This window comes from Myxocyprinus asiaticus, chromosome 22, assembly GCF_019703515.2.
Source record: "Myxocyprinus asiaticus isolate MX2 ecotype Aquarium Trade chromosome 22, UBuf_Myxa_2, whole genome shotgun sequence".
Taxonomy (NCBI): domain Eukaryota; kingdom Metazoa; phylum Chordata; class Actinopteri; order Cypriniformes; family Catostomidae; genus Myxocyprinus; species Myxocyprinus asiaticus.
Window position 1 is genome coordinate 4281496 of NC_059365.1, and position 22218 is coordinate 4303713.

General features: G+C 36.1%; 1 protein-coding gene across 2 annotated transcripts; it reads right to left on the reverse strand.

Annotated features, from left to right (window-relative positions):
- Positions 1-404: 404 nt before the first annotated feature.
- On the reverse strand, positions 405-20600 carry LOC127412806 (BTB/POZ domain-containing protein KCTD12-like). Of its 2 annotated transcripts, XM_051649460.1 has the most exons (3): positions 20318-20600; positions 19226-20127; positions 405-3051 (listed from the first exon to the last, which is right to left on the reverse strand). In XM_051649460.1, the coding sequence occupies exons 2-3, from the start codon at positions 20073-20075 to the stop codon at positions 2567-2569; spliced, it is 1335 nt and encodes a 444-aa protein (XP_051505420.1). In that variant the 5' UTR covers positions 20076-20127; positions 20318-20600; the 3' UTR covers positions 405-2566. The 2 variants fall into 2 exon arrangements, with proteins under 2 accessions (XP_051505420.1, XP_051505419.1); XM_051649459.1 differs by having other exon boundaries at positions 19226-20600.
- Between the last annotated feature and the right edge of the window lie 1618 nt (positions 20601-22218).

Genomic DNA, 22218 nt, shown 5'->3' on the forward strand with positions numbered 1-22218 from the left:
TGAAAAACAATACTCACTTATGAGGTAAATAGTATGGTAGTATTCTGAACATAGCTGTACACAGTCAAAAGGCAGTTTAATCTTAGAAATGTGAAGCACATCATCATCCATAAATTCAGTGGGCTGATTTTGTTTTGGGTTTGAGGGCTCATCAGCATATGGATATTTCATTATTGATAGAGGGGCACCAGTTCTCTGCCAAATGAGACTATGACTGCAGGGCAAAGATAGATATACATTATATCTAATAATTACATTATACATACACATTTTAATGGATACTTGAAGAAAGGTATGAGCCCTAAAGGCCTAAGTATGAGTAATAGTAACAGTGATACTTTGCACATGACTACTGACCACAAATAAGGGTCTGAAAACATTCATACATTGCTTTTATTATTGTTTTCACAAACTGTTTGATGCACACATTGATAAGTCTTGTAGTATGTTTGCTTTATTTAGCTTTGCAGGAACTATTTATGTATGGTTTCCGCTATATTTCTGGTCCATGCTACAAAGAAATTAACAGTCACTTTTTCCATCACCCCGTATTATCTCACAATACAAGAATGTTCTGTCTACAGAAAATAGCATACTCAAATGATGTTGTAAGAAATAGTTTTTGAAAAATCTCAACAGACCATCATAAACTTGAAAAATAACTCAAATCACCCCCTGCCTGAAAGTCATAAAACAGATACTAATATACATTTGCTGTCAATTTCTTCATCACGTCCGTTTTGATGCTTTAGTGACCCAAGCAGTTCTAACAAAGGTTTGTTTACATGATTCTAACTCTCTAGTGTACAAACTCGCTCAGTTCCCAAACTTAGTAAGTCCTCCATAGGTAGCAACCTTCTAAGGCAGCATCCTGAATGAAACGGACCCTCATAAGTGAATGATTTGGAACACTCTACGTAAGCAGCGACTCCATGCGTCATAATAACACTTGTCACATGAAATAAAACGAGAACTCGACTCACAACAAAGTGCAACAGTCTGGCTCTGGAAGTAAAAATCCAATACATTTTCTCCATAGAGGATTTGTTTTAACAATAACTTATAAACCTTTAAAGACAGACCTACCATGAGCTCCGAGGTCGTTAATCAATGGTATATGCTTCTGCTAAAGCCATCTGTCCGCGTTATGTCAATCTCATTTTTAAAAAAAACCCTGTTTGATAGCAGAATTCCTGGTGAAAAACTACACTACCCATGATTCTGAAGAGAAAGATCCACCAATCAGAGAATCATGGCCATCAAAGTGCATCAAAAGAGCTATGCAGCTCCATCCACTCACATAAAGCAGTGAATGATACAATATAAGCTCGCAAACTACTTATTTGCATTTATCTGAAATGTTTGCAATAAAATTTAAATACTGTATATTGTTTTTAAACTTATAATCAACAACTTTTAATCAATAGTTTTACTATTTTTTATAATAGTTTCAATTACGTTATTTGCCATGCTTCATGGGAATTTTTGTACGATTTTCAAATACTTTTTTGCTTCAAATCAAAGTTTGTAATGTTGTGATTTGCCACAGAGTTGGTTGTTTTGGTTCATGGCTTACAACTCTTTTATCCCAGAATTCCTAAGAACTACACTCCCCATGATTCTGAAGAGAAAAGATCCACCAATCAGAGAATGGTGGCAAACAAAGTGCGCCAAAAGAGCTCTGCAGCGACCGCCCACTCCCATGACGCAGTGAATGACGCAATCGAGTCATCTATCTACACTCTCAAACTACTTAGATATGCATTTATCTGAATATTTTGCTAAAAAAATTAAATATTTAGTTTCTATACTTAAAATAAACAACTTTAAATCAATAGTTTTATTATTTTTATAATAGTTTCCATTGTTTTTTAATTAGATTACTTCAGTTGCAATGCTTCATGGGATTTTAATGCTTCAAAGTGTGTTTTGATTCACCTCAGAGTCGGTTGGTTTGGTTCATGGCTTACGACTCTTTTATGAAGATTTTTTAATTAAATCCCTATGGTAAAAATGTAAAAAATAATAATAATAATATTTCGGAACCAAGACGGCTAGTAAAGTGGGCGGGCACTGTTGCGCTCTATTGATTTCAGTAGAGTTTGGTTAACGTGTTACTAAGCTGCCAATGCAATAATGCAAAATGCATAGCACAAACACATATTGGGGAAAAGTCAGTTTCAACGTAAATTTTTTATCACTACTTTTGGAATGTCTTATAAGTATAGTTATAAACAACATTTGTCTTGCTTCATCCACCATCTTGGATGATTTTTTTTCCACCGGGCTCATCACAGTGCATTTAGGGTTTGCCTTATCTGTGAAGAATATAAGCGATGCTGCCTTAGAATCTTATAGCAAATCATTATTTTGCTGCCTAACATTGCATTGGGAGCGCCACCTATGATGCCTTAAAAATGCTGTCTAGGTAGGAAGTTCACTAGGTTTTGGAGCAGATCCAGTCTGGTCTCGGATAATAGGATATATAAATACTTTGAAAGACATAGTGTTTTTTCTTGTTCCAAAAGTCATATATTTGTTCACCAATGGCCTGATATGAAAAACATCACGCATTGTATTTCTTGAGCAGATCACTCTGCCAGTGTCTCTTGCGGTCGGGGAAGAGTTTGGGGATGCGGATCTTCCTGAAGTCATCGATGCACTTTTTCAGCTCTTCCTCCATCATTTTCTTCTCCTCTTCCTCTGAGTCTTTGCTCAGCGGACCGCCGTTCTCTCTGGCGATGGAGGTGGTGTTAGAGACAGTGGTGTTGGTGGGCCGGGGTAGTGTTTTCAGAGACAGGGTGGTGGGCCGCACGGGACTGAAGTCAGGCAGAGGAGGGGGGCTCGGCTCTGGAGGTAGAGGCAGTTCGGGGCTGTCCATGGGTGGAGGTGGTGGAAGTGGGTCTGGGAGAGATTCATTGTCCAGATCCAGGGGGATATTAGTGTCGTCCTGGCTACAGATGGAGGGTGTACGTGGATTATATACGGCTTCCTTCTCTGCACTGACACTTCCTGGCTCACTGATGCAGGGCGACATGGATGCTTTGCCACCTGTCAACAAATAAACAGAAGTTCTAGGTAAGTTGCTGTTTTGGTTCTGTGAAAATGTGCATGAGAATCAACACACATAAAAATTTGCAATGTGCGTCTTTGCAGTCAGTGCATTAATATAGTTGGGACTAAAATAATTATTTGTCTCTTTAAAATCGTACCAGTCTAATTTCTGCAACCTGGTCTCATGGAATCACGTTATTATACCTACATTTTTGCAAAGTGCTTTTTGAATGGCAGTCATATTGCAGCAGTTTTTAATCCGCCATATTTGACTTCCTTCCTCGGTCAACCAGCTTAACCTGAGAGATCATGCTGCTCCATCATCTAAACTAGCACCAAACCAGCATGGAAATTCATGCTGTCATGTTGTATTTTCAAAAGGTTTTTGTTCAGTAGATCCTCCAAGAGGTCCCTCCCTTTTTCCCTACAGTGGCCACTTCACAGAGAATATCTAATCACATTATCCTTTTTCCGTTTTATTATCAAAGCGTTGTCTGTGCTTTGAAGAGTATTTGTACTGTACACTTAAGTCACAATTAAATATGTATGAATGTCATTTCATTAGATACCAAAATATCAAGCCAAGTGGCATCAGCATACAAATGCTGCTAGAGCTTTTCTCAACTCTAGCTTCCCTTTCTTGGGAGCCATTTGTGCTATGATTTTTAACCAACTTTCTCTGTAGAGCTGGGAAATCCAAACCATTGAAGTGAGCTGGTTCTTTCGAATGGTTCATGTAAATGAACAGGTTAAAGTAAATGATTCACTTATAGGTCTATGTGACTTTGGGAACTGCAATTCACTGTAGTGAGTTGGTTTGTTCAGACAGTTTATTTAAATGAACTAGTTCACATTAATGATTCACTAATTTACTTGAGCCCTGCGTGGCCTTAAAGTTCTTTAAAGGTGACTTTTTAGGTTGTGTTTTTAAGGTTTTTCCACAAATACCTTGCTGTAATTTACTGAGAACATTAATTTATAGTTATAAAAATAAAACCTAAAAATAACCATTAGTGAACATTCTGTATACGTTCTTTTTAGGTTGTCACACAAAAACCTTCCTGTAACTTTTTGGGAAGGTTAGTTTATGGTAATATTGTTTTACCATTTCAAATCAAACTTCTTTTTGTCAAATGGTTTGCTTGAAAAGTGAGCTTGTCCTATTTTTCTTTAAGATAAATGACACTTTAGTCATATTTTGTTATATAATGCAATGTCATTTTTAAATGTGAGATGTCTCTCAGGCTGCAGTCACAGCCTTCCAAACATCACTGCAGAAATAACAAAATATTTCCACAAAAAACACACACCTTTTAAACATCTCCAACGGTCAAACAACTATCGCTCAAAAAAATCTGTCAAACCTAATGGTCAACGGACAACCAACTATCAGTCAAACACATCTGCCAACCACATCTGGTAACAATGGTCAACCACACCCTTACTGACAGACATGCCACCTCATCAATCATCCTTATCAATCAATCACATTTTGACATTTGGTGCTCTATATTAACTACTAATATAAAAGTAACCATTAAAGAATGTTCTCTATAAGTTATTTTTAGGTTGTCCAACAAAAACCTCCCTGCAACATTCTGGGAAGGTTAGTTTATGGTTATAAAAATACAACCTAAAAATAATCATTAGAGAACGTTCTGTAAATGTTCTTTTTAGGTTGTCTGACAAAAAATCCCTGCAACGTTCTGGGAAGGTTAGTTTATGGTTATAAAACTACAACATAAAAATAACCATTAAAGAAAGTTCTATAAATGTTCTTTTTAGGTTGTCCGACAAATTCCTCCCTGCAACGTTCTGGGAAGGTTAGTTTATGGTATTAAAAATACAACCTAAAAATAATCATTAGAGAACGTTCTGTATATGTTCTTTTTAGGTTGTCCGACAAATTCCTCCCTGCAACATTCTGGGAAGGTTAGTTTATGGTTATAAATCTACAACCTAAAAATAACCATTAGAGAACGTCCTGTAAATGTTCTTTTTAGGTTGTCTGACAAAAAATCCCTGCAACGTTCTGGGAAGGTTAGTTTATGGTTATAAAACTACAACATAAAAATAACCATTAAAGAAAGTTCTATAAATGTTCTTTTTAGGTTGTCCGACAAATTCCTCCCTGCAACGTTCTGGGAAGGTTAGTTTATGGTATTAAAAATACAACCTAAAAATAATCATTAGAGAACGTTCTGTATATGTTCTTTTTAGGTTGTCCGACAAATTCCTCCCTGCAACATTCTGGGAAGGTTAGTTTATGGTTATAAATCTACAACCTAAACATAACCATTAGAGAACGTCCTGTAAATGTTCTTTTTAGGTTGTTCAACAAAAACCTCCCTGCAACGATCTGGGAAGGTTAGTTTATGGTTCTAAAAAATACAACCTAAAAATAACCATTAGAGAACGTTCTGTATACATTCATTTTAGGTTGAAACAAAAACCTTCCTGGAACTTTTTGGGAAGTTTAGTTTATGGTAATATTGTTTTACCATTTCAAATCAAACTTCTTTTTGTCAAATGGTTTGCTTGAAAAGTGAGCTTGTCCTATTTTTCTTTAAGATAAATGACACTTTAGTCATATTTTGTTATATAATGCAATGTCATTTTTAAATGTGAGATGTCTCTCAGGCTGCAGTCACAGCCTTCCAAACATCACTGCAGAAAAAACTAAATATTTCCACAAAAAAACACACACCTTTTAAACATCTCCAACGGTCAAACAACTATCGCTCAAAAAAATCTGTCAAACCTAATGGTCAACGGACAACCAACTATCAGTCAAACACATCTGCCAACCACATCTGGTAACAATGGTCAACCACACCCTTACTGACAGACATGCCACCTCATCAATCATCCTTATCAATCAATCACATTCTGACATTTGGTGCTCTATATTAACTACTAACATAAAAATAACCATTAGAGAAAGTTCTGTATATGTTCTTTTTAGGCATTCAAACAAAAACCTCCCTGCAGCATTCTGGGAAGGTTAGTTTATGGTTATAAAAATATAACCTAAAAATAATCATTAGAGAACGTTCTGTATACGTTCTTTTTAGGTTGTCAAACAAAAACCTCCCTGCAGCATTCTGGGAAGGTTAGTTTGTGGTTATAAAAATATAACCTAAAAATAACCATTAGAGAACGTTCTGCATATGTTCTTTTTAGGTTGTCTGACAAAAACCTCCCTGCAACAATCTGGAAAGGTTAGTTTATGGTTATAAAAATATAACCTAAAAATAATCATTAGAGAACGTCCTGCATATGTTCTTTTTAGGTTGTCAAACAAAAACCTCCCTGCAACGTTCTGGGAAGGTTAGTTTATGGTTATAAAAATATAACCTAAAAATAATCATTAGAGAACGTTCTGCATATGTTCTTTTTAGGTTGTCAAACAAAAACCTCCCTGCAACGTTCTGGGAAGGTTAGTTTATGGTTATAAAAATATAACCTAAAATAATCATTAGAGAACGTTCTGCATATGTTCTTTTTAGGTTGTCAAACAAAAACCTCCCAGCAACGTTCTGGGAAGGTTAGTTTATGGTTATAAAAATACAACCTAAAAATAACCATTAGAGAACGTTCTGTATATGTTCTTTTTAGGTTGTCAAACAAAAACCTCCCTGCAACGTTCTGGGAAGGTTAGTTTATGGTTATAAAAATACAACCTAAAAATAACCATTAGAGAACGTTCTGTATATGTTCTTTTTAGGTTGTCAAACAAAAACCTCCCTGCAACAATCTGGGAAGGTTAGTTTATGGTTATAAAAAATAGAACCTAAAGAGAACATTCTTAGAACGTTAGAAAATGGTTAGGGGGAAAAAAAACCTAAACATATGCTAACGTTAAGGGAATGTTCTGTGTTTGCTGGGAAAGAAGCTTCCCCAACAGTGAACCACATGTATGCTTCATCACATTAAGGACATGTTCCACTGACGTTTGACAACCAGAAAGTGAAATAATACATTTTGTCTTAATTTATAACATAATATTGTTTTACCATTTCAAACCATTTAACTTCTTTTTGTCAAATGGTTTGCTTGAAAGTGAGCTTGTACTGTTTTTCTGACACTTTAGGTAATATTTTATTATATAATGCAATGACATTTTTAAATGTGGCTTAAGTGTTTAAATAAATGTTGGGGTCACTGCACACTTGACCTCTCCTGCGCTGACCACATGCATTGAGGAAATTAAAGGACTGCATACATAGATTGCATAAGGACAGGTGGATCCAGACTGGTGGTGTTTATTTGGGAATGAGGATATAGAGAGGGTTGGGATTTGCTGGGATGGAATCCAGCGGGAAATGCAGTCAAATCTGTTTCCTGTCACTTGATGTTTGTTTATTATCTCAGCGGCATAAAGCGTGAGAAAAAACGTTCAGCTGGATACACCGTTGAGAATGATGCTTCTGGCTTTCACTTGTGTGAGATTGCATCTGCTTCAACATACGCACACAAACACCTGCAGCGGCACTGGAACCCACTTACATAACGGCTGGAAAAACTACTCGCCTCACGGAAAACCTCAATAGAGTTTCAGTGCTGGTTGCAATCCGTGTCCAAGCATGTTCATGCAGAAACGAGTATTCATTGAACGTGGGATGGTGAGATTTTGGTTAGTGTGGGAGATTGTTTCCACTGAAGAGGAGAGAGAAAATGTGTAAGCTGCTCTCATGAGCATTTCTGAATCCCTTAATGGATGAATAAATATAGAGTGGTTGCCTTCACTCAATATGTGGACATGTTCTTTAACATGCCACTTTTCAGAATCGTATAATGGACACGTTTTTTGCCGTGGGTGTTTCTGAAATGGCTGTTAAATTATTCATTTGGCAAGCAACATGTCATATTTCACCTTAAAATGAAAATAAATATTTTGCATTAAGAAAACGAAGCCTTGTTTTTAGGGCCATTAGGATATGTTTTACATTTTTCCCATTATTTTCATGCAAAAAAAAAAAAAAAAGTCAATAAATATCTTATTCTCATTACTTTAATGCAAAAAAACACAATGATATGTTATTTAAAGTGTCAATTATTTATATAGTATTTGTTGTTTAATGTATACTGATTTAAACCTAAGAGACCCAAGCATAGACTGATTATGTGTTTTATTTTTTCCTCCTTGAATGTGTTTTTAGATTTAAAAAAAAAATAATAACAAATAAATCTTTTTTGTTGTTCTTGTTGTTTTGGGGTTAATTTTGTGATTTCAGGAAACAATGGAAGTCAATAGGAAAATCTTGATTTTATATATATATATATATAAAATCAAGATTTTTCATAATAAAGTATATATATATAGTGTCTCTAACTGTTCAATTTTCATTACATTTCTCATTACACTGCACATATTATTTACATTCCATCCTATAGACACAATTACTTATTACTTTTTCTCTTTTTATGTGTGATAAAAAAAATATATAAATCGTATTAATTATTAATTATATTAATTTTCTTCCCCCACCCTCATTATCCAGCAAATAAATTAAAAATAATAATATAATAAATAAATAGCTAAATTAATAAAAATACAAGTGCATGTATATGTTAACACTTTGTGCGCACACACACACACACACACACACACACACACACACACACACACATATATATATATATATATGACAATTTGATTTCAATTTGAAAATGCATACATGCATAAAAGCTTAAACAAAAAGAAGAATAATAAAAATAGTAATAATAAATAAATAAATATGTATCCTCGTGCTCAGTGGAAGAAAGAAACTCATACAGGTTTGACACAAGGGTGAGTAAATGATGACAGAATTTTTATGGTCCTTAAAATAGGTTTATTGTCTTAATGCAAAATCTCATTTCATTTGTTTTGTTTCTTCTTTAGAATTTGGGGTGAAATTTGACCTGGAGAAGTTTTAGTGAGATTCACCCAACAAGGAAAACTGCTGTTCATTGCTGCCGTGGTAAAATCTAAAAGTGAAATTTTCTTGACTCTTTTTTCACGCACTCCATCTGTTGTCATGACACATTCTTACAGCACCATCATTACTGCTATAAGCAACATAAATGTGTTATGAGAACAAGGCCCTCATTAACAAGTGTGTGTTTGTGTGTGCACAGTCATGAAGTGAGAAATAATCATTATTACAACAATGTTCACAAAATAAGCACTCAGTTTAAGAAGTTATCAACATTTAAAGGAATGTTCTGGCCTTCGTACCAATTAATCACTATGGACAATGTCGATCACCACAGACAATCATTTTTTGACTCACTTCATAGTTACCAGGATAAAACCAGGATAAATATAAAAATAAACACTGTTTCAAATGTATCATAACAGTATGTAAACATTTTATAAGTATCATAGATTTATACTTAGTGTACATCGCGGTTACAGTGAGGCACTTACAAAATGAATGGGGCCAGTCTATAAACATTAAAATACACACTGTTTCAAAAGTATAGCTACAAGATGTAAACATTACATGTGCTGACATGATTTTAGTCTGATAAAATCGCTTTCCTAAAAAGTTATATCCACTATTACAACTTCGTTGCCATGACAACGAAACCCTGCAATCCCGGTATTGGATATAACATTACACACATAATGTTAGTAAGTGATTTTATGACTCCAAAATCATGTCAGCACACATAATGTTCCCATATTGTAGCTATACTTTTGAAACGGTGTGTATTTGAATGTTTATGGACTGGCCCCATTCACTTCCATTGAAAGTGCCTTACTGTAATCGTTTTTTTTGTTTGTTTTTTTTTTTATAAACAAGGGACGAGTCAGAATTATTTTCTGCGGTAATCAACATTGTCGCAAAAGCTGTTGATTGAGCTAAACTTGTATTTAACTCGGAATATTCTTTTAGCAAAAACACAAGCTTCACATTTCTGCTTTTGAAACCAACAGGTACAATTGCCCCATAGACTTCCATTGTAAGCGCATTGCTGTGTAATTGCAGTTTTTGCTTGTTTTTACATTTTCACACAGTCGATCTTAAATATTACACAAGGACAACACCCCTTATGTTAAGACACTTAAAAGAGATCTAGACTGCTGTATGTATGTATATAAATATATAAACCTTTGTAAACTAAAATCATCACTGGCAGACGAGATGAGTAAATGTGTCTTGAGTATCATGTAATCTTGAGTTCAGTCAATGCTGGTTAAGAGCCGTGTGATCTGGCCCTGAGTGGGCCGCGGGATGCTTTTCAAAGAACCAAATGCATATTGTCTCTATGGTTACGGCTCATAATGGCTTTATGATGTAGTCACATCTCCTCCAGAGGGCAAACTGCACTTTAATGACTCTAGATTTAAAACCGACCACTCTCAATATTGTACTGTAAATATCACCATATAGAAATACAGTTGACCTTCTATCATAAAGGCTTGTTGACGTGACATGCAATTTTACCGACCTGATAAAAAAAAATGTAAAAAAAAGCCTTAAAAAAAACAACAACAAAAAAACGATTTAAATATATTAGCATTATGTAATGGGAGTGTTTTATAAAACAAAATACATTAAAATCAGAATTACATTTAATTTTTCAAATAAATAAAAAAACAAAAAATTATCTTGTAAGTTAGGAGCAAGAAGTGTTTTTACCCCCTTCTATTACATTTGTAATATTTATGTGTAATATATTAATAATTAAATAATAAAGTAAATATAATTATATAATATGATTAAATATATAAATATAATAATTATATTAGTATTTATTTATAAATATAATTATATATAAATATAATAAATATAAAAATAATATATACATATAATAAAATAAATAGTATGTGTGTAAAACACTGTGTTTTATATATTGTAATATATATATATATATATATCCAGGGTGGCCCAAAAAAAAAAAAAACAACACTATGTTTGATTGCTTATATCTTAAAAATGCATAAAGGCGGTTGCACGATTTTTGGCGTACTTCTACGAATTTTTGTAAACAACAAAATGACATCACGAAGTTGTTGCTCACGATGACGTCACAGTGATGTCATTTTGTTTTTTACAAAAAGTCATAGAAGTACGCCAAAAATCGTGCAAACGCCTTTATGCATTTTTAAGATAAGAGCAATCAAACACAGTGACCATGTTTTTTTTTTTTTGGGCCACCCTGTACATGTATACAAAACACATGACAAATGCCTTAACTTGACATTTATGAAAAACACATGAGAACACAGTTCAACCTTTCGGATAAAATCTATTTTCATTATATACAGTAGTTGATCCCTGTCTCAATGTGAGCCAGTTGAATTTTATTTTGTTCATTTGTTTCCCATCAGCTACAGCAAAAATATGATGTTACCTGAATTTTAGTTTGGAGTAAAAAATTAAAAAAATCTAATTTAAGAGGGTTTTGAACTAGGTGTTTGAAACCAACATGCAAAACTAGAGAAAACAAGCATTTGTGTAACTGGATCTTTGACTCTAAACCCTACAGTTACTGAGATATAGCCCCTGTGACAATGTACCCCGGTCTCCCCTTAATCGCAAACTTTTGAAGGACAGTGCAGGCAGAAAAAAAAACAGGAAACAGAGAAACATCATTGTTGTACGTGTTCTTCCATCTGTGCGATGCTTGTCTGCTCTCTGAACAATGCAGATGTGGGTTGTAATTAATCCCACTGTGTCAATATTTGTCTTGTAATTCTCTTTGAAGTTTCTCCCAGAGTCCCTTATTTATCTGCAGTGACAGCTGCCTGCATCGCATTACACACATGCCAATCCTAATCTGACTCACAGTGTATGAATGCAAGCGAGAGAGATGAGTTGATCTAAAAAGAGTGACGAAAATCAAGAATGATCTAGCTAAAAACCTGTATTTGTAAGTATGGTTTCACTCATAAGTTTACAAACCCCATGCAGAAGCTTGAGGAGGCAACTCGTGATATTAAGAACCAGGATCATTTGTGTAATTTAATGTATTATTGTGTCAGATAGCTTCATATCTGTCCAATAGTTTAATATGGGTAGTCCTAAATAAAAAACTAAATCAATTTCTACATTTTAAAGTGATCAACATCTTTCAAAATCTGCATGGGGTTTGTACATTTATGAGCAGATATTTTACAGTCACATGTTTTCAAGTAACACTGCAGTGCAGGACTGTGTAGTAAATTAAAACTGTGAAGTTGCACAAGTCCCTGGTAAATCTCTTTGGGTCAGGCTGCTAAGGATATACAGCTCTCTGCAGATTATTGACTATTAGAGGGCAGATTAAAGCCTGCAGATGGCAGAGGTGATTCCAAGCTTGCTGGCTTCTAGCTGGCCAGGATGATCTCATTAGTATTCGTAGATATTCATACGTAACGTTTACACATACATTTTGGTGCGTTTGGATAGACACAGATTAATCCACGATGGCGGAAAAAGCGACAGGAATTTTGATGATAAATATAATACATTCAATACCGAAAAGTATAGATACATTTTTGTTTTAACCTCCTGAGACCCGAGTGTAACTGCTTTGTGCACTTTCCATTTCCCTTTTTTTTTTTTTTTTTTTTTTTTGAACTAGCAGCACCTAATAAACATGCACACACAAAAATGGCATTTTTCCTAAAAATTGATGTCCACGTGTGTGGACAGTGAGACTAAGTTGTGAAATTTTAAATAATACCAAGCTATAGAAAGTCAGATTTTTTTTTTCATCAAATTGTTTATTATGTTTCCAGGAGTGTTGGTTATTCATGTTTTTGAGACGTTACAGACATTACATCAGAAATTAGCATAATTCATTCTGATTCAAAGTTATTACCAGCATCATCCAATAACTGTCAACCATGTTAAAATAAAATGATACATTATAAATTCTGAATCTATGAACTGATTATCATTGTCCCATGTCTGCAAAACATGTTGAGTGATCCAAACATCATCTGCAGCCTGAAACTGAACTTTTGACCAGATGCTAGGAGTGAATGCACTTAGGATGCTCCCTTGCTCCCTGTTTAGTGAATGACTTAACCTCCAGTGTGCTGTCTGGCTGCACTGGTCTCAGAACAGTTTGAAATGCACCTTATTTTCATCCTAACTCCATATAAAGCATCTAAAAGCAATATTTTTCCACTTTTGGATGAATCCATTGCTCCTCAGTGTGTTAATGCACGGTAAATATAGGATTTCTAAGGAAAAAAATTTGCTAAAGTACACATTAGTGTACATTGTGTTTAGCAGTGTCGCGTTTCGCGATAAATGGCTCAAATTTCAAAATGGCCTATCGGAAAAAAACTAGAGACTAATCTTTTGACTCAAACAGGATTCAGTGTAAAAACTTAATGAGGTTTCTTACCAGATGTAGTTATGTTGCCATTTCTCCCAAAGACAAACTCCGCTGTGATCGGCGCCATGTTGTTTGGTCACATGACTCCGTGCGTCGAAAGTTTAGCCCTTTACAGACAGCACAGAGTCTCCTGAACTGAGAACAGTCGGTTTAAATGAATTTAAATTATGCGAAGCCTATAGCGAAGCCAAAATACAACGTCCACGCACGTGTACACAAGGTTACACGAGGTTAAATAATAGAACTTTCAATCATAACTCTAACATGTGCCTGACACTCCGACTCGAAATGAGACGATAACCCGGAGTAACATGATCCTAGAACTAGTGCTGTCTGATATTGCCAACTCTCGCAAATCGGACTAAACGCTCCAGTCACAACAGTTCTCGGGTCAACAGTCCGCTGAACTAAGAACTGCCTCTTTCGGACATGTCCGACATGCTGAGAACGGATGATGCGTGTGCTGAGGGTTTCATTCAGGGGGACGAAATTAATATTTCTAATGTATTTTGCTGAACAGCAGAGCAGAGCGGAGCGGAAAGGTGAGCCCATGGGCCCAAAGGTACCTTAAGGGGCCCCTGGCAATGACCTAGAGTTAGCACCAATACAATCCAACTGTTTGCTTCACTTGCGCTTAGGGGGGGAATATGGACAATTTGGTGGGGCACAGTCCACCCCAGCACCCCCTAGATCCAGCCCTGATAAAGTTTAAGAAGTCAGTGTAAAGCTCAGGTCATCAGTCCTGGGAAGTTCTCCCATCTGTCTTTCTCAGCATCAGCAGATAAGTTTCAAGCTCTCTCCATCAATGCCTCTTTTAATTAGAAAAGCTGCTAATTTTACCACACTCTGAAGCTACGGTCAATCACACTAGATTTTAAGCATGCAAAATTATTCCAGACACTGTAATAAATAAAGGGCAAAAGATAATGGTCAAAAATATATTATAATAAATTGTCAATATTAAAATATACCTACACTTTCCAGCAATATTTAAAACCATGCAGCTTTTCTTTTTAATTTAATTTTTATTTTATTTTTTTGCATTGATGCAGAACCGCAAAAAAATGAGAGTTTGTTTGATTTTCTATGATGTTATTGTACCTACATTTTTGCAAAATGATTTTCACGTGCCTCGCTGTATGCATCGTGGCAGTTTCCTAGTGAAATGAACACTAGAGGAGCTAAAACAACGAAAGTTTTTATTCACTTTCACACAAACCAAAAGTAAAATGGCAGATTATCAGTTCATAAACACAAACTTTCGCCCTGTTCCTCACACAATGCTATCTTATGACGTCTAAACAATTTTACTATAGGGCATGACTCATTTTAACGTTTGCATTACATAAACAACTCCATTTACAAGCTTGTTCGAGTCCGATTAAATTGCGCAGTAGCTCAACTAATAGAGCGCTGCACTTGTGATGTAAAATACTGGGGTACGAGTCCCAAAGAGCACGCGAGTCGACACGTGAGTTTAAAGTGTCATAAAAGCACCACAAAATGACATGGTTGTTTCAGAAATTATGTATTTATGTCACATTTGCTTTTTATGAAGTATCGGTTAGATTTAAGTTTAGGGTACGGAGGTCGGTTTTGTTAATAAAAACTCGATAGGGCATTAACTTTAAAAAACCTCATCTGTTGGGGGCCTGGGTAGCTCAGTGGTAAAATATGCTGGCTACCACCCCTGGAGTTCGCTAGTTCGCTAGTTTGAATCCCAGGGCGTGCTGAGTGACTCCAGCCAGGTCTCCTAAGCAACCAAATTGGCCCGGTTGCTAGGGAGGGTAGAGTCACATGGGGTAACCTCCTCGTGGTCGCTATAATGTGGTTCGTTCTCGGTGGGGCGCATGGTGAATTGAGGGTGGTTGCCGCGGTGGATGGTGTGAAGCCTCCACACGCACTATGTTTCCGTGGCAACGCGCTCAACAAGCCATGTGATAAGATACATCGGTTGACTGTCTCAGACGCGGAGGCAACTGGGATTCATCCTCCGCCACCCAGACTGAGGCGAATCACTATGCGACCACGAGGACTTAGAGCGCATTGGGAACTGGGCATTCCAAATTGGGAGAAAAAGGGGAAAAATCTCCCCCCCCCCCCCCCCCCAAAAAAAAACCCTCATCTGTTTGGGAGAAAATTGTACTCGCTTTTAGCGCCACTCAGTGGACATTTCACATCAGAACTTCCAGGATGCTTGCAATGAACCACAAATTTTGCATAAATGTTGCCACAGAGGTAATTTTCATCCGAGGGGTGACATGGTAACATTTAGATCCTCTATTGGTATCTTTTCGCAGAGAAAGTTGAACATTCTTCACATATGCTTGCATACTTATGTTTGTTTGTGATTTAATGGAAGTAAAGGGAGTCACTAAGTCTAGTGTGACTAGACTTAGTTTTCAACATCCTCTCACTGGAGATCACGGCGAGAGCTGACTACAGCGCTTAACAACTGTGCCTGACGAGCTATAAATAACATCAGCACACACAATGCAACAATTATACTGGCCGACACAAAGAATTAACACACTGGAACACTGCCAAAGCCAAATCATCAGACTAACAGACACACTTAAAGGGATAGTTCCCCCAAAACTGAAAAGTAATTTCATAATCATAATTTACTGATCCTTGTTTCTTTCGGAACTTGCAGTGAAACACAAAAGGAGATATTTATAGCTGTCCAAGCTGCTCTTTCCATACAATGAAAGTAAATATTGACCAGGGCTGTTAGGCAAGATTAACGACATAAATTTCAGTCTGTTCCGTACACAAAGCTATCATAGGGCTCTAGAAGACTTAGAAAAGCGAGCACAAGTTGTATAGGCTACTTTTGTTATGCTTTTTTTTTGCCCTTTTTGAAGCTTGACAGCCCATAGTCACCATCCACTTACACTGTAAGGAAGAGAGCAGCTCAGACATTCTGCCTAATGTCTCCTTTTGCGTTCCACAGAAGAAAGAAGGTCATTTGGATTTGAAACGACATAACCGTGAGTAAATAATGACCTATTGGTTGAACTATTCTCTTAACTTTTAACATAATCAATGATGTATTTTATTTATTTACTCTGATGCAAGTCTGGCTGGTGGACCAGCATCCACAACCCATTTCTACATGTGCCAAGCTGAAAAACACATTTGAACATGTTGTTCCCAATTGTTCCTCATTGGAGGAGAAATGTGAACCATTCAGTGTGCCAGCAGAGCCACCGCACAATCTTAATTAGATAGATTAGACACAGCAACACAAAGGCTGGTTGAGTAATCAGTTTTGACTGAGCTGGTTATAGGTTTGTCCTGGTTTTCATTCTGGCCTTTCTATGTTCACGCTTTGAAGTCTCCGAGGAGAGAACGCAAAACGAGAAATTGAGAAAATGGATGATAACGGAATAAAATAACTTGAAGCGAGCTTGGAGGAACATGATAATCTGAAAAACATAATCTGGTTTAATGCCCTGAATTTCTTTTAAGCTCTTCCTGAGCAACAGAGAGTTGCCAAATATTAAAGTCAACATTAAATCAAAATTGACCCTGTTTACTTTCACTTGTCTTTTTGTGAACATTTCAGTGCAAGTTATTCAAAAGATCAAAATCTTTGTAATCTTTCATCAAAATGTAATAACTTAATTTACCATCCAATTAATTCCCAAAGGATAAAATCAAGTCTGGTTTCACTTGGAAATATGCCACGGTATGGAAGTAAAATGGCTTGTGAACGAAGTTTTAATATTGACTGTAATATTTGCACTGGAAATAATTGTTACCAGGGTTCATAAAACAGAATACGCTTTTAAAAAGATAAGCTAAATTAATCTTAAGTACTAATAACCCATAACTTTCAGATGTTTCAAGAGTGTTTGCACCAATCAGAATCTGTTATGCTTGCAAAATGTGAATGAGGCCGTGAAATCGACACAACAAAGAGTAGCTTATCTAAACACAGCATTCACGGTTGCTTTAATTTAAAGCTGAACTGATTTCATAGCTATAATTGCATATTTGTTTGCATAGCATTTTTGATAAAGTGATATGCAAATGTATGCAAATACATTCAAAGCAGATGTTTTATATTTAGGACAAAATACCTCTTGAATAATTATGTTTTTATTCATGCTTTCATAAAGACACTTTTAGGTTATCATTTCACTATAAACAATGCCCACACATGACTTTTGAAAGACAATCATGAAATTGAGATCGGTGAACAATTAAATTAAATTCTGATGTCTGAAGGTGTGCCACTGTCCAAATTAATTATTGATAGTTACTATCAATGAGAACACTTCATATCTAAAGTCCACTGCAGGACTCCCTAATTTTATGCCTGCCTTACAGTTCATGGCAATTGTAGCCTGAGGTCGCAATGATTGTGTTGGTAGGAAATACCTGAAAAAATCTCTCATTTAAAGCACTAAACATGTATCTCGATTAAAAAGCCACACAAAATATGGCCTCACTCACATAAAATGAAAGCATTTACTAAATGACAAAATAACTATACAATAATCTTCTAAATCATAATTTTGGTGTGTCATTATATAGAACAGGCTACCTGGTCTTTATTACTCAAAGAAAACGTCACTGGAATACCCAAACATCAATTACTGAACGCACCTGAATGATACATTTAAATTAGAAATAGGCACATATTTAACTTATAAAACTACAATAATATTGTCATGTGAAATGTAAGATAACAAGAAATCCACTCATGTTAAGCAACTAAATTATTTCGTAATAAACGGCAAGTTCCAATATGGCTTTGGTTCAACTGAACAGGAAACTTAAAATTAATGGGTCTGTCTGCCAAATTAAATACTGAATGTTTAAAGGGATAGTTCACCAAAAAAAAAAAAAAAAAAAAAAACGTAATTTACTCAACCTCATTTCGTTCCAAAAGCATTGACAGAATGTTAGTCTCTGTCACTTCCATTCACTTTCAGTAAAGAAAGTGAATGGTGACTGACATTCTAACATTCTGCCTACTATTTTTAAGTTTAGAACCACATTAGGATTTGTAACTGATGACAGAAATGTGAACTATTGCTTTAATAGCAGTCCATACAGTTGACTAACCACTATCAACATGTTTCCTTTGCACTTTCAGGCGATATTTTATCGTTTTATGCTGTGCAAATAATGTCTACGTGTTCCAATTAAAAAATCCTCCAATCCTGCATTGAGCACACTAGATGTATGATGCTAAAAATGAAGATTGTTTGATTTATTAAATGTGTTAAAAGTTTTGTGATTTAAATATTCACTATTGTTCCATTTTTTGGTCTCACAGTGACCATTGTTGAATATCCACAGGCTGTGACGCTGCTTATTCACAATTTATTTGAAAAAATGGATAGTTTTACAGCCATTTGGCCCCAAGATAATGACCCAAAATTATAGTCTATCACATATCAATTTGTCATCAAGGATGGCCAACTGTTTAAAAGCTTTAAGATTAGTCCACCTATTTGGTTGAAATTGGAGAGATTGAAGTTATCGGGTCGAAAGCCCTTTCAAATGGCCCATTTGCCAGTTTGGCCAATTGGTTTCCCACTTTTGGCATATACCAAGCTCAAAAGTACGACGTTGTGCTTCACAAAAGCTGAAAAAGCAATAGGAATGAATGTTGAAAGGGGCAGGCAGTCTTTGGTGAGGGAAAGATTGCAATGGGGCTTGTTCGAAGGGATGAAAGGTTACTTAGGTAGGAGGAAAATAAAGATTTTGTTGCGGAAAAGTCTGGATGGAGGTGTTGGGGATTGATCTAGAAGCTTCTACATTTACTGCAGGTGATCTCGGGTGAGGCAGGGAAGAGACGCTGGAACACAGGTTTGTAGTCACTCACGGTAGAATACATATTCGGTGTAGCTGGTCCAGATTTTGTCATCAGTCTGTTCGTGGGCGAAGGCACAAGTCCCTGTCGAGTTGCAAGCCACCATGTGGAAGCCAGCATCGGCTAACCTGTCAAAAGCCTGCTCCAAGAAGGTAAACTTGAGGTAATAGCGGGACGTGTAGCGCTCTGGTGGGCGATCAGGGTCACGGCTCTCGTTCAACGTTTCCCCGAAAACCTCCTTGGCAAGAGAGGTCTTCCCACACACCATAATCCGAGCCACTCGCCGGAACTTGGCATCTGTTTGACTGTCACGGCCTAGGGTGTAGGACCCCCGGTAGCCAATCGTGATGAACCCAGAGCGTTTGCCGTCGCCTCCACCCAACGCCAGACTGGAACAGGCAACCGCAGCCGCCCCCAGAGAGGCCAGATTGCGGGCGATGTCGGTGCTAGGCGACGACTCTTCAGGGTCGCTTTGGCAGCCCTCCTCGCCCAGAGAGTTCTGCTTACTGATCTTTGGTGCCAACAGTTTGACAAGTTCAGGGAGATTGAAGAACTCCGCTTCTCGCTGCAAGCGTCCTCGCTCAGGGAAATGGTCGGGAAGAACAAGTTGCTGGTCTCGCATGTAGTCTAGAATGTAACGGAAAAGGAAGCCATCTCTGTCGACAAAAAAACGACCCTTGGTGTCACGAGCCAAGCCCTTGGTGGTCTTCTGACTGAACATCTCCCACAAGAGGGAGTCTGGCACACTTGTTAAAGTTGAGAAGCGGGTAATATACACCTGGCCCCCAACATTTAGTTCGATAATCTCCGGAAAAGGCAGTTCGTCTACAGGAACGCCACTGCCGTTGTCAGGTAAAGCCATTTCTGAGAAGGCCAATGAATCTTTACAAGCCAAAACTTTAGTCTATGTCCACCTGGAACAGAAATTCACACTGTGCTGAACAATATATTCTGAGTTTATATGTCAATGTTGGACTGTCAGAAATATCCCATTGAATTGACAATACGTCCTCAGTTCACAATTGCAGTCTCAAAACACGATTAAACCTCAATAATCCCTCAGATGATGAGTTTAAAAATGAAAAGGCATGTAAACTAACATACGTGGTTGTGAAAAGGTTCCTGCTCATGTAAATGAGAAACGAAATGCATTCTGCATCTGAGTTTTCAGTTGTCCGTGTCCATACTCGATCTTCATATAGCCGTCCAATACTCCGAGACCTACCATCAGTGTAAATACAGTTATTGAAACAGCACTCTTAAAAAAACGCCATCTACACAGCTTGATAGTGCGTGAATGTAGAGTATAATCATGAAAATGTGCCTGAGAATGTCCTGTGAAGAAATAACTTCGATAAAAAAGCCTCACGGTCCATTTCTGTCAGAGGTCGAGTCTGACGTTCTCCGCATTGCAACCGGACCACTATATATATTCTGAAAGCTAACTCCGCCCCCACAGATGTGACGTCATTCGCACTGCATAGTTAATCGTTCATCCACACTGTATAATATTTAGGAATGAAAACAATTTTCAGAAGCTATGGTCGGAATGAAAATAATAATAATAATAATAATAATAATAATAATAATAATAATTATTATTGTATTTGGTTGTAAAATATAATTTGCTTTAGAAATGTTTGGAAATGACCCATGTGTACTTACAGTTAATTTTAGCATTACTTGTTTATATCTTTTTTTTCTTTCTTAAAGTTAATGTTATTGTTTTTGTAGGCCTAAATTTACAAATAAATGTAATAAAATAAATGTAAATGTTGGTAATTTGTTGTATCGTGTCAAAACATTAAAAAATTATCATTTTTAATAAACTGAGCAATTTAAATATTGAATGTTTGTTACTTATTGAGGGATTAGTTTTCTCTTCAACCCAATTGTAAAACAGAATTCTAGTGAAATACTGACATCTAGTGGATGAAAGGCTTTGACAAGTAGTTATGTTTCATTTTAATGCTTGAGCAATCCCATTGAATCTGTCAACCCAGTTGTAAAGAATTATTATTCAGTTACTATTCATTCAGTAATGGCGTAGTCTTACGTCATAAAATATGTGAACACATCTAAAGAGGAACAAATGTAGTCTGAACTTTGGCTTGCCTATTTCTGTATTTAAGATTCTGTATTACGCATACAAGATTGTTCACATATTCGTTTGCAAAATATCTTATAAATGTGGATTTCTTTGGCAGAGGGCTAGAGTGAAGTTTCACTTTGCACATGATTAAATGGAAAATAAAAGACAAATGTCCTTTCAAGGTTTGTTTCAGGCTTTAATTGCTTTCACCAAGAATCCTTTGCAATATAGAGATTGCACAAAGATTGGAAAACTGCTGACACTTAATGTACAGTGTAATAGATAAAATCTAGAGCTTCTCATTCATGCACAATAAATCAAGGCTAAATATGAACTTGCTATAACATCAAATATACATCTAATTTCATGCACAGGTTTGTGGTTCATTGTGATATGGTAAATTAATTCAACACAAAACAAAGAGTTACGATCCTTTTTTTTTATTTCATTTTATTAGACAATACAATTGATGAAAATTCAAAACAAAGCAAAACATAAAACATCGGACATTAGAAATATAAATCAGTACAAGGACTTCATATCACATAAAAAACCTTACTTATTGCAAATTGTGTTATATTGAAACTTCTTTCCCAATATTGCTCAGTGTGTCATGAATTTTAAAGCTACTAGTCGTTTTCAAATGCAAATAATGAACAAATCATTTCAGGATTCAGCTATCCTCATTTGAGTCAATTTTTGTGTCTATTAAATGATAAATCTGAACTATGAAGCTATATTGATATAAGCAGGGTTGGGGAGTAACGGAATACATGTGACGGGATTACATATTTAAAATACAAAATATAAGTAACTGTATTCCACTCAGTTACAATTTAAATCATTGGTAATTAGAATACAGTTACATTCAAAAAGTATTTAGAATACTGAAGAGATTACTTTGCATTTTATT